The sequence below is a fragment of the Montipora foliosa genome, chromosome 2 (assembly GCF_036669935.1).
Source record: "Montipora foliosa isolate CH-2021 chromosome 2, ASM3666993v2, whole genome shotgun sequence".
NCBI classification, from domain to species: Eukaryota; Metazoa; Cnidaria; class Anthozoa; order Scleractinia; family Acroporidae; genus Montipora; species Montipora foliosa.
The window spans coordinates 48,917,022-48,929,521 of record NC_090870.1 but is presented as its reverse complement, the minus strand read 5'-3'; the positions used below and the strand labels follow the sequence as shown (position 1 = coordinate 48,929,521).

Here is a 12,500-nt window from a genome sequence, read left to right as displayed (position 1 = left end):
AGGCAAAATACCATGACGCAAAGGCACCAGCCAGAACACACTGACCCAGGGCGATGATAAAGTTCATAATCCATAACCAACCAAAGAAATGAAAAATTTGCATACGGAGCAAGTGCCTGTGGATTATAAAGGTTTTAAAAGTAATCATTCGACACTGTTTGCAATTCCCTCTAAGTCACTCGAGCTGAGCGCTTTTGAGTGAAAGGAAAGGAACTTAATTTAAGTGTCTAATCCGACGCCGCACGCTTTTAAGGTAATCCTGTTTTTGTCACGCAATCGAAAAAAACGGCCAAGGTAGAGATAGCCGAGACGTTACAAAACACGATCCTGAGTTCATGAGAACTGGAGATCACCGCAGGGACAGTGTCACGCTATTTTAGTCAAAATCAAAAACATCAATGCATCAATGAAGACCAAAAAGATAATGCTGTTGTTTTGTTGCCAATTGCCATTGAAGTGCACTGAAGCTATTCTTTGTTGTTTGCAGCCAAGGATGGAGGGGATGGAAATGGATTGAAACTTGAAAAAATTGGCCAGTTTTTTCAAGTTTGGAGACGTTTTCCTCTGAAAGTCGCCAAAAGTTAAATACGAATGGCTCTTTGTGCCATATCATATTTCGTATCATCTCGGTGACTTGACAGGAACGTTACGCGTATGAGCTAGAGTACTAACTTAGATTTTTACCCAGATGTGACTACAAAACAGTAAATTTAGCATAACAGTGACCCTTTAAGCAGCAGCCCAAACCGCCGCGAAGAAAGCCTGAAAAAAAAATTCCTAATCCGTACCCATGACCGCGCGATTGCGCTGCCCTATCAAGCCAACTGGGAAATGGTCACTTGTGAGTTCGAGTTATATCCCGTAAGAGGTGACTGAACAAACATTTCAGTTTCTGCAGCTGAAATATTTAACAATTATTCGATAAGTGCACGTTGGATATGAGTTGGCTATCACCGGCCTCATATCCGATAAGCGCGAATGGAATAATTGTTTTATTAAATTTTCATTAAATTCTGAACTGTTTTACTTACAGGACGACATGATGTTACCTCATTACCGTATAGGAAACTTCACTGTTCAGAAGTAAATCTTTTCTTATTTAAATTTTGCCAACCACAGAACAAAAGAATCCTTTGTTTCGACAGTCAATAGATCTCTGATGACAATAAGTGATAGAACGGCGAGTATCCCTATATGAGCTGAGAACCGAAATTACCTGAGCCAATCAGAAAGCCAGAAATACAATATCCGAGATTGAAAATTTAATAAATATATGTATTTCATTTATTCTGTATCATTCGAACACGAATAAATAAAGCAGGCGACTAGACGAGTATAAAAAGGTCTGTTGGCAGTCCAAGAATTCTTAAACACTACCATTTACAGACCGCGGGGTTTATTTCACGAACCATGAAGACCGAATGAGCTTCCCAATACTTCACACGACAAGTTGGTTTTAAATTAGGGGTCAACTTACACATTCTCTTTCAATCCTGCCAATACACAGCTTGCAGAAGTATTTGAATAAGTTGATTCGAATGTCTGAAAACAAAAACAGCAATAAGATAGATATAGTTTACTTGATATTTAATACGAAGACTAGACCATAGTGTGAATTGCTTATTTACAAATTAAATAACGATAATTTAATACCGGTAATACCGACACTGAGATGAATAGTTGTTTTAGTAAACACATGTATTAAAACAGTAAGATAATATAGCACAAAAAGATGATTTTAACTATTTATTCCTGCGACGACTACAGTATTTTTGGATGCAAATCTCGCGCGAGTTGCTCGGAGGTGAATAGCAAAGAATATATATTCGGAGATGAGTAGCCAATCAGAGAACGCCTCTTTAGTATCTACTAAAATATTATATTCAAAAACTGACTTCATTAAAAAGGTGTTCGTGAACCGGTCTGTTCTACATTTCGGGATGGAAAACCGCAAATTGTTCCCGAGTGAATACGCAAAGGTTGTGAAGACGGTTGCCTTGGTCACTCACAATCGATGGAATGCCGGCCTTGCGTAATGCGTCAAAAGGCTTTAAGGACCCGAAAAGTTTTCTCGACTTTTCGAGAACCCGGCCCCTCGTCCCGCCAAATAACCAATAGACAATTTTACAGTTCTGTGCTCAGTTACCAGGCCTTTGAATAAAAGCGAGGTTGGAGTTGACCTTGCTTTGATACAAATCTCATTGCTTTTCTTATGCAAATTATGTTGTTATAATGCTAACGAGTTTCTATTTACATAAGAAAAGCAGTGAGGTTTGTATCAAAACAAGGTCAACTCCAGGCTCTTTTTTATTCAAAGGCCTGGTAACTGAGCACACAAGTGTAAAATGGTCTATTAGAGCCTAACGACCACAACGCTTCTGCTATTGGTGCTTAAGCCAGTATCCACACGATGGATTGCTCGGACACGGAATGCAATGTCGGCATGTTTTCATTTCGGAAAAATCTATCAGTGCCTCTTGTAGAAATAGATAAACACCGTAAACTGACAGTCTGGTGTTACGGACCTCAGATTTAACCAAGTATATATACTTTACGTCAGAGAAAGTGCGGTGTACGGGGTTTTATTTCACGAGTTGTTTGTTCCAAAACCCGAACGAGCGAGGTACGAGCGAATGAGGGTTTTTGACACAAGCAACGAGTGAATACAACCCAGTACAAAGCACTTTCTATGTCGTGAACTGTTTATTACACATAAGAGAATTTTCATTGAAATAGTTTTCTGAACGCAAATTAGAAACAAGACCTCACTAACAATAGAGTCAAATGCAAATTTCATTTAATTAATAACAAAGTACGATTTGCACGAGATGCACGAGTGATTGGCTTGGAAAGGCCTTTAAGCTATCGTTGATTGGTTATACTTCCACACGTAAAAGAGCTGTAATTGGCTGTGATTGGCTGTATAGGCTTTTTTCACAGGTGAAAATAAAGCGTATAGATTGTACAAATGAGCTTTATGGAATAAAATTCTCATGTTATGTGTAATAAAAGACAGTACCTTTGGGTCACAGTCTGATCCATTTGTCAGGTTGTAGGGGTCACCTTTCTCTGGGACATCTATGACTTTATACTCTGGGACACCATTAGTTACGAGAAAGCTACAAGGTAGTCAAGAAAAAAAAATTGATCTTTTTCCTTTTAGTATCCCCTCGCCACCGGGAAAAAGACATCGTTCCGTTCACTTACTGGGTTGCACATCTAACATCCTCATCACCATTGCAAGAATGGGCTATTTACACAAATTCATTCTTAACAATATAGCAGGAAAATTGATCTAAACCTAGTTATGGTTGCCTGGGTCCTACGAAGTCTGAGTGGTAGAGAAAACCCGAGCTGGAAATCGGAAAAGTCGTAGCTTCGACTGCAGGAAAAGAACATTTCCTTCATTTCCTAGGGTAAACATCTACCATCGTTTTCATTACACAGCTGCGAGTGAGCACAATTTCGCAAAATTTCAGTCCAAGTAATATAGCAAGACAGTTGTTACCTTTCACTTGAGTGTCGAAAGTAATTAGCGAATTGCTTTGGTTTTGAATTAAAAATTAAAAATAACGTAAACACTAACAGCAATGCAAAATATTCGTTTTTCGCTTTTCAGCATGAAGAATGTACATCACACTTTCGACCGGAAAGCACTGCACAGCAACCAGAATGCATTGCTGTAAGGAGCAGCCTCACTTTGAGCAGGAGTCACAAAACAAAGTGACGAACGATCATCGGCCGTTCAGTCGTTGTAAATATTTTTAAACTTGCGTTCTGACTTCGCTTAGCCTCACATTGCCTCTTCCATTTTTCTGATACATGTATAAGCAATAACATCGGCAGCAATTTCATATCCTTGCGCTATATTTTTTTAAAGGATACACAGCAACAGCTAAGAACCAAGCAAATAGAGCAAACTGCAGTAGCCAAGGAATGAGTGGAAAGAATAGGGACGACTTGATTTCACCAACTGCCCTGTAAAGATAATAAAAGTTGAAATTTTATGCACAGCATAATTATGCAAAAAAGCAGCATAATCTGCTGAATGTACAAAATAAACTTCCTCGTTAAAAAGTGAAAAACTACAGTAAGGCTAAGTGAATGAGAAAAGTGATCCGTGCCTTTTTTATTCATCAAGGTAAGGCAGGGGCACCCAACGTCAATTTTCGGAAAATATCTGTTCGGAAGACGATTTGAGATCTAGAATTTTCGGAACATTTGTTGTAAAATGTCTTGCTTGCCTGTCTCTCCTAGGATTTTCGAACATCTACAAAATGGTATAATTGCACATTTCTAACGGATTTTTACCCTAAAAAGGTCACCTAGAATTTTCGGGAGCCTTTTTTCTGGCGGAAATTTTCGAAAAGGTAAGTTTTGATTCCTATAATTTTCGGATCACTAGACTTTCAGCTAGGAAATCCGAACAGATGAAAAATTTTTAGGGGATAAAAATATGCCTATGTCTGCCGTCTAAATACCAAAATACGTTTAACAATGCTATGTTTAAGTGGTTTTGAACTATGTTCTCGTTGGGTGCCTCTGGTAAGGCTCTTCAGCAATAATTTATTTATCGATATCACTGGATGAGGATGAACATGATGTTAATAATTGTGAAGATTAAAGACAGTCTTTATCAAAACAAAAACTGACTCCTTCCTTACGTAACGAGACTAAAAAATACTAGAATATTGTCAGAGCCATTGGGTTTTGTTTTTCGCTTAATCTTGAACTATAAATTATAAAACAATCTTGGGAATCTACGTGAATCTATGCCCATCCTCAGTGATGTGTTTTATTAATGAAACTTGAAGGGAAGTATACTCAACCACAGTTAAGTGACTTCCTTTTCACTATAATTAGGTCTTCCAAATTACTGCGCAATTTTTTAGGTACCAAGCAGTGCATAAATCCAGTAATGAAGAAGGAATTAAGGACAAAAGGAAAAACAGAGGATGACAGAGATAAGGCAGAAAACAAACTGTGCTGTTACTATGTATGACCTTCTGAAAGATTCTAGAATACTCTGACACGAAAACCAGGAAGGAAAATGGCATTAAGCTTTTCAAACGATTTGACTGATTTGGGACCCAGGCAAAAATGGGTGGTTTAAAAGGCAACCTCTAGAAACTTAATACCTAAGGAAACCATGTTAGCATTTTGGCCTAACTGCCATGCATGGACATTCTAAGGATCCTAGAATGTTTTGACCAAGAAACAGCACGGAAAACGACCTACAATAATCTAGAAATGGCTAGATTTTCAAACAATTTGGCTGAGGTGGTGCCAATTTGGTGCCGCATGCAGAAGTTAAGTGTTACTTTTTACTCTAACGGTATGTTCACGTCACCAGTACAGTTGTATAATTTATAACCCTCTGAGCTTTTTTTTCTCAGTTGAGGATAACACTAACTTCAATGAGTATAACATCAAACTGTTGGGGTGAAACCTTGATACATGACAATGGAATATTGAAACAATTTTCACTTACTTGCTGGCTTCCTTTATCATTTGTATTGCTATTTGAATTCTTTTACGCAAAACCAGGACAATCAGAAAGAGAATAACCAAGAGGATAGTCAATATAATACCTGTTCCAAAAAACAAACACCAGTCAGCATCTGTCCATTCATGTTGAATTGGCAACCTTTTTTTTTTGCACACTAAGATTGAAAATGTAGGGTAAACAATGTGCGCAAACATGACAAGCAGATTTTCCTTATTTCCAAAAATTGAATTTTAAAGTATTTCAACAAAAATTAATTTTGGTGTGCATTTTTGATTCTGAGGTTTTTGTAAACTTTTTCCCAAGGACTTTTCTACTACTATTAACATTTATCAAACCACACTTAAATTTAAACAATTTTCTTTTGGATACTAAGAGAACGTACTAAGCAAACAAACAAACCTTTATTTCCCTGAACATTAAACAGGACATAATTACATTTGATGAATTAAAAAAGAGAAAGGGCTGGCTACCTAGAATAAAGTTCTACAAAGTTAAAAATATAGGTAGCCAGTTTCGTACATATATAGGTCAGCAGACACACATACACACAACAAACAGAACACAAAGCACAAAATAAAAACTCTTGATGGATAATCACTAACTAAAGATCTACTTTCTCTGGATAGTTTTGCACCGCACAAAAATATCCCTGAATTAGTCAGCATCTCGAGATGCGCAGAACATATGCGCAATAACAGTGGTAGGTACCGTCCAAAATTGAATGGGTTGAAATCCCATTTAAGCCCAACATTTTCATGAATTCCTTCCATTACTGCTTACGGAACACACAATCATGGTGACGATCTTAAGTGCTAAAATGTGCATCAAACTATAGGCCACTTACCCAGACCAAGCCAGGTTTCCTTCGAGTTTGTGTATACATCAAGGTTAAAAGTAAACTTGAGTTCAAAATCTTGGCTGGTGCCAGAGTCTTGTAAGAACTTGTACTTGCTGTAGCAATAATACATGCCTACCAAAGTGAAATACATGTACATGTATGTACTTCACCAACCAAACTTTTACTTTTTCACTTTGGTAGTACTGAAAAGCAGTTATGATATTGATTGCTTGATTTATTTAGCCTGGTCAGATTCTTTCCCACTTAGAAATCTCATTCCTTGCAATGGCCTTTGTTTTTCCTTTAAAATATTTTATCATTGGTGATGTTTGCATTTTGCGCACAGAGTTTGTTGTGGATTTCACTAATACATGTAATGATTAAAATCCTTCCTGACATGGGTTTTCAATTAGTGAAATTTGCTACAAAATCCGTTTTCAGATTTTGTCTCAGGGGTGTAGCCAGGGATGTAGCTAAGATTAAATTCATCTCGTTGAAGATTCTATTGAGGCAGCAAGTTTGTGCTCTGAGCATCATCAAAGGGACCTGGTAACACAATAACTGTTCCTAGTGTCTCGCAACACCTGAAATTCTTCAAGATGGCGAATGCAGGGAAAGGAGCCACTCATAACAGTACTTAAAACACTTCTTTCATTTTTCCAGTATCGATAAATTCTAGTCACTGTCATAAATTCCGTATGCTAACAGATATAATTACTTTTTTGTTACCTAACACAACAAATGACTTTTAAAGTTTGTAGAGAACAATTTGCAATCTTCTCAGTCAATTCAATTAACGGCCAAAATTCAGCCCGAGATCACCCCTTTCTCAAGCAGTGATTTTCACCAGCAGCCGACGCTTAGCGATCACATCCCTGTGTACCTACGATTTTTCAAAGGGGGCTCACACTCTCTCAAACCCAGGGTAATTACCAGTTTGTCATGTCGACATCCACGCTGTTTTTAGTGAAAGTGACAATTTTTTGGATGAGCAGTGAATGGGGGGGGGGGGGGGGGGGGAGAGGGGCAAGCCAACCAAATAACTCAATAGATAAAGTAATTTGCATGTGATGGAAATTACTCTGTTCCAGTCTCACAGATATCGTTTTTATTCTAATGTTGACTGTCACAAGGAAGGAAGGGGGGTCACAGGCACCCCAGGGCCCCCTGGCTATGCCCCTGTGTGTTCAATTGCCCTTAGTGATCTGTATGATGACACTTACCATAAATAATTAATGCAAACACGAGAAGAATGCTGAGCCACACAAACAATCCAGTAACCCACCTGTCTCACAATATGAGAAAAAAAATCCTGATTCAACATCCAGCTACATGCATTTCACCAAGCTATTTTACTCAGTAAGTTTAAAGAGTAAGGGTAGTTTGGAGTTATCAAATGGCCAACCATAACAAGATAAGATTGTGTAATAAATCGGATGAAATTAGTGAGCAAGGATTCCAGAAGTGGCAGCAGATCTATGCAGGGTTCCTCAGACAATGTCACTTAAATCCTGAGACTCGACAGTTGCACCATAATAGTATGGGGGTTCAGTTTGTTGCCGCTTGTCTTTCCTGTTGAGACAATCTTCCTACATGTAACAAGGACGGGAGAGGACAAAACGCGGAGCCCTATCCCATGGAGTACCCTATGGACTACACAATTGGAGTACCCTAAAAATACTACGGTATTTCAAATGAGTACTGTTGATCAATGTGTAAGCAGCATCTCAAATAGTGCTTACTTAAGAATCAACACCCATTTTAAACAGCATTGTTCAACAGTATTTAAGTCTAAGCACCCAATTTAAAAAGGTTAGCTTTCGATTATTGTTGTGATGGCCAATTACTTCATGTAAGCTAACCTTTTTAAAATGGGTGCTTAGACTTAAATACTGTTGAACAATACTGTTTAAAATGGGTGTTGAGGCTTAAGGTGGCTGGAACCAGTTTCACTACTTTCAAGGACCTTTTTATTAGAAGGGTTGTCACTACAAAACTGTATCACGTAAAAGAAATGTTATCGTACCATATCAAACGCCAATTGTTACTTAACAAAATGCGCTCACTATTTTGACGTAATAGGTTACCATGGCAACATGAAAGCTCTCCAAAAACACCCTATATTTCGTCTTTACTTGCTTATATCTTAAAAACGAACTCGGTGACCCCCATTTTTTGTTGTAGAATAGTAATTAGCAATTTGACATAGGACTATCTGCAAAGTTAAAAAAAATTCTTGGGAGCCAATTAAGAGCTACCTTAAATTTTCGAAAAATTAAGGTAGCTCTGAATTGGCTCCCAAGAATTTTTTTAAGCTTTGGTGATAGTTCTATCTCAAGATGCTAATTACTATTCTACAATAAAAAATGGGGGTCACCGAGTTCGTTTTTAAGATATAAGCAAGTAAAGACTAAATATAGGGTGTTTTTGGAGACCTTTCATGTTGCCATGGCAACCCATTACGTCAAAATTGTGAGCGCATTTTGTTAAGCAATAATTGGTGTTTGACGTGGTACCATAATATTGCTGTTACGTGATATAGTATAGTAGTTATAACTCATCTAACAAGAAGGTTTCTAAAAGTGGTGAAACTGGTTCCAGCCACCTTAAGTAAGCACTATTTGAGATGCTGCTTACACATTGATCAACAGTACTCATTCGAAATAGTATTTTTAGGGTACTTCATTTGGGTTGTCCATAGGGTACTCCATGGAGTAGGGCTCCGCATTTTGTCCTCTCCCAGCAAGGACAACATTTTCCCCCTCTCTATCCAAAAACCAACATTCCTCAATTCAATTGTGATCTGGATTCAGTGTTTAAACACAGGCAGTACTCTTGACATTAAATTATTGTAAGCTTTAGACTATTGTGAATCAACCCAACTCTATTAATATTATTACCGTGTGATGACAATATAGATGAAGGCCAACACCACAGTAAGTATCATTCCTCTGCAGACAAAAAAAGAATCTTATTGTTAATGGATACAGTGTACAATATTAACCTGAAATAACTGACCAGTAAAAGTACTGTAAACATGAAGGAACTCACATCAAGAGCCAATACCACACAGCCTGTATGTCTTCAAAAACCTGGAAATGGAAAAATCATCAACTCGTAAAAAAGAAGCTGTATGTAAAGATTTGTCAACACAATTTGCTTTAACAAGAGTGGACAACAATATCGCTTTGAGTTGAATTTCCTTTATCTTCAAACGTCTGAAATTTGACTTAAATTAAGAGTACTGGAACTCATTTTAGTAAACTATCTACTTACCGACTGTCCAAAATTTTGCGCATTCAGAAGAAACTGCACACCACTAAGAGGAAAATGTGCAAGATTTAAAGTGGATTCTAGGTTCATTTAATTTTTAAATCTTTCAATATTTATTTTTACAACTTGTTTTCACGAAAATATATCTAATACATGTACATGTATGTACCTAAACTGCCTGCAGGCAATAGATGTTGTTGTCACCACGAAACATGTATCAAAGGCTATATTATCCCATGCTCTTCCAATATGGCGTCTGATACATGTTTAGTGGCAACAACATCTACCACAGCAAGCAAGCTAGTATGTACCTGCAAGCCAGGAAATAATGATATTACATTTCACTGTTTAATTAATATTAACACATTAACAGTAAATTAAAACAAAAAGAAAAACAGCACGAGCCATGCGTGTCTTTAAATAGCTAATTTGCCTGTCAGTGGCTGCTAAAACATAACAGCAGGCAATGACAAATGTATCAGTTTCCAGCCTTAACACTGTTTGAATATTTGGGTTTTGATCAGAGAATTACTTATGGCTTTTTGAAAAGCACGAACAGATTTCTCCACCTTATTCCTCCTTCAACCTCTCCTTTAGTTACATTCTGTCCATCACGATGTTTCAGGATAGTGCCATTTGGAGTCAACAAATCACCCACCAAAGTAGGTATGCATCGATAGAGCACTATAAATACAAATACATACAGTGAAACTACGGTTTTGATGGACCAGACTTGTTAATAGGGTAAAAGGGGAACTGGAGGCAAAAAAATAAGCATTTTTTATTTACACTTTAGACCATGCACAATGTTTTCAACTTTTTTTCTGGCATATCAGTCATTTTTCCACCTAAAAAAATGTTTTTCTTCCTATTTTGGGCCATCAGCATTGCTGCTCAGAATGGAGGAGTCAGAGGCCGTTTTTGCAGCTTATGACGTATGATGTGGGGAAGACATGCAAGAGTGCCCATACAGAAGCAGTGTTTTGACTGATGTTTGTTGCGAGTCCTCGAAGAAAGATTTCCGACAAATAAGGTAGACAGAAGCCTTTTAAAGAGTTCTCGGGGCCCTTACGAAGTCTCTGTTCTCCATATCACACGTCATAGCAGGCTGCTGATTTTAGTTATTGAACCCAAACAAGCGGGGAAAAGTCCAACTTCAGTTCTCCTTTTAGTCTGGATGGATAAGAAAAAAAAAAGAGCAATAAAAAAGGAATGAGCCAATTTAAAATGAGATGGTAGACCTCAAATAATTAAAGAGCAAACAGACAGCGATTTGCAAGTGAGCACCCACTGGAGCTTCGGCGGGAGCCAGGTCTTATTGAAAGTAATGAAACATACTGTGAACATCCATTGCAAGATCAGTTTTTGAAGCTCCCTATAACTTCTAAAAAACGATTTTAAATTATATTGAATTTTAAACGCTGGTCCAATGGAGCGCGACGGCCAAATGGGCTAGGCATTTAATAAAGTACATGTAAAAAAAAAAAATGATTTAAGACACAAACCAGCTGAGGAAGCCAAGTAGTATGGTGCACATTTTCCATTTCTCACTAAATCAACTTTGTTATTCTAGATTGTGTGAAAACAAAATTGAGTTAATAATAAACCTTTTTGCAAATAATATGGCGACCATTTTGATTTCGATTGTTTTAAATAGCTATTTTGGGATGCCCAGGGGGCAATTAAATATTAATTAATTTTGCCCCCTGAGCATCCCATAATGTCTTCCAAAAAAGATAGAAATCAAAATGGCCACTGTATCTGCAAAAAGGTCTATTCCAAAATAACTGTCAAATAGATGTACAAAAAAGGCCAAACAAGGATAAAATGTGATTAACTAGGGTGCATTTCTTTGGGAGAATCCAAGATTGGATTTATGATCTCAGATCACACCGATACTTTTGTACTCAAAGAAACGAAGAATCCGAAAACAGGTTTTTTTGGCATGACAGCCCACTTTCAGACTGTTAGCATAAACGTAATTTGTATCAAATTAAAGTTCTGCGAAAAATCACCTTGATTGCTCACCTTGATTAATGCAGATGATTCACAAGACTAACACTGGCCAAAATTACAGTTTTTTCGAATCAGTCTCCAAAATAAATGCATGGATCACGAAGCCTACAAATCTGGATTCAGAATCCACTCAGAAGAGTACGTGTACATTGTAGATTCTTTCGATCAATAATTCATTTTTGGATTTTAGTAAAGAAATGCAAAATCCGCTTTTGGCTACAAGAATCCAGACTCCTATTTTCCAATGTAACGCATCCTTATTCTCTTCTTGAGAAAAACAGAATGTTCAAAATATTTACACCTTTCTCTCCTTAATAGCGACTTATTCTACTTTACTGTGTCAAACAACAAACAAATTTCCTTGTGTTTTCCTTGTCTTGTTTAGACCAGAGGGTATAGAGAACAAAATAATGAAATGTTAGGATTATCATTGAAAATGTTCCCAAATAGTAGTAACATTCAAGCAATTAAAATTAATTTGACCAAAAATACCAAAAACCCAACCAAGTACACTCTCAACATTCTAAAATTGCGGACACTTTTACTCAAAGATTATGAACATAAAAATAACTAACATTATATTAGTCTTGCCAAGTTCAGGATGATCGTTTACTTTATAAACACTGATGACATACCAGGTGAGCTACCACGCAAAAACGTGACATCCTCACACGTGAAAAAATCACCATTTCAACATGGTTACCTATTAATAAATTGCACCATTTTTCTTCATTAAGCTACAAATAACGTTAAAGTGAAATGGTTTGGTATTTCATTTGTGTTTATAAAATAAAACAGAACATTACAAGATACCAAATTTCTCCTTTTGTGTTGAAAAATTAACATTTTTCAACACTCAAAAGA

General features: G+C 37.1%; 1 protein-coding gene across 3 annotated transcripts in view; it reads right to left on the bottom strand.

Moving 5' to 3' along the window:
• Window positions 1-12,500, bottom strand: part of LOC137993404 (choline transporter-like protein 4) — a 30,749-nt gene that overhangs the window by 7,709 nt on the left and 10,540 nt on the right. For all 3 annotated transcript variants that reach the window (XM_068839238.1, XM_068839239.1, XM_068839240.1), the window contains 12 exons: window positions 11,126-11,189; window positions 10,190-10,304; window positions 9,624-9,666; window positions 9,399-9,439; window positions 9,248-9,298; window positions 7,571-7,632; window positions 6,354-6,479; window positions 5,492-5,591; window positions 3,886-3,978; window positions 3,020-3,119; window positions 1,478-1,542; window positions 1-116 (listed from right to left, as the gene is read on the bottom strand). The exon at window positions 1-116 is cut by the window's left edge and continues 14 nt beyond it. In XM_068839238.1, coding sequence (XP_068695339.1) covers window positions 1-116; window positions 1,478-1,542; window positions 3,020-3,119; window positions 3,886-3,978; window positions 5,492-5,591; window positions 6,354-6,479; window positions 7,571-7,632; window positions 9,248-9,298; window positions 9,399-9,439; window positions 9,624-9,666; window positions 10,190-10,304; window positions 11,126-11,189 — 976 coding nt within the window. The remainder of the gene's footprint in view (window positions 117-1,477; window positions 1,543-3,019; window positions 3,120-3,885; window positions 3,979-5,491; window positions 5,592-6,353; window positions 6,480-7,570; window positions 7,633-9,247; window positions 9,299-9,398; window positions 9,440-9,623; window positions 9,667-10,189; window positions 10,305-11,125; window positions 11,190-12,500) is intronic.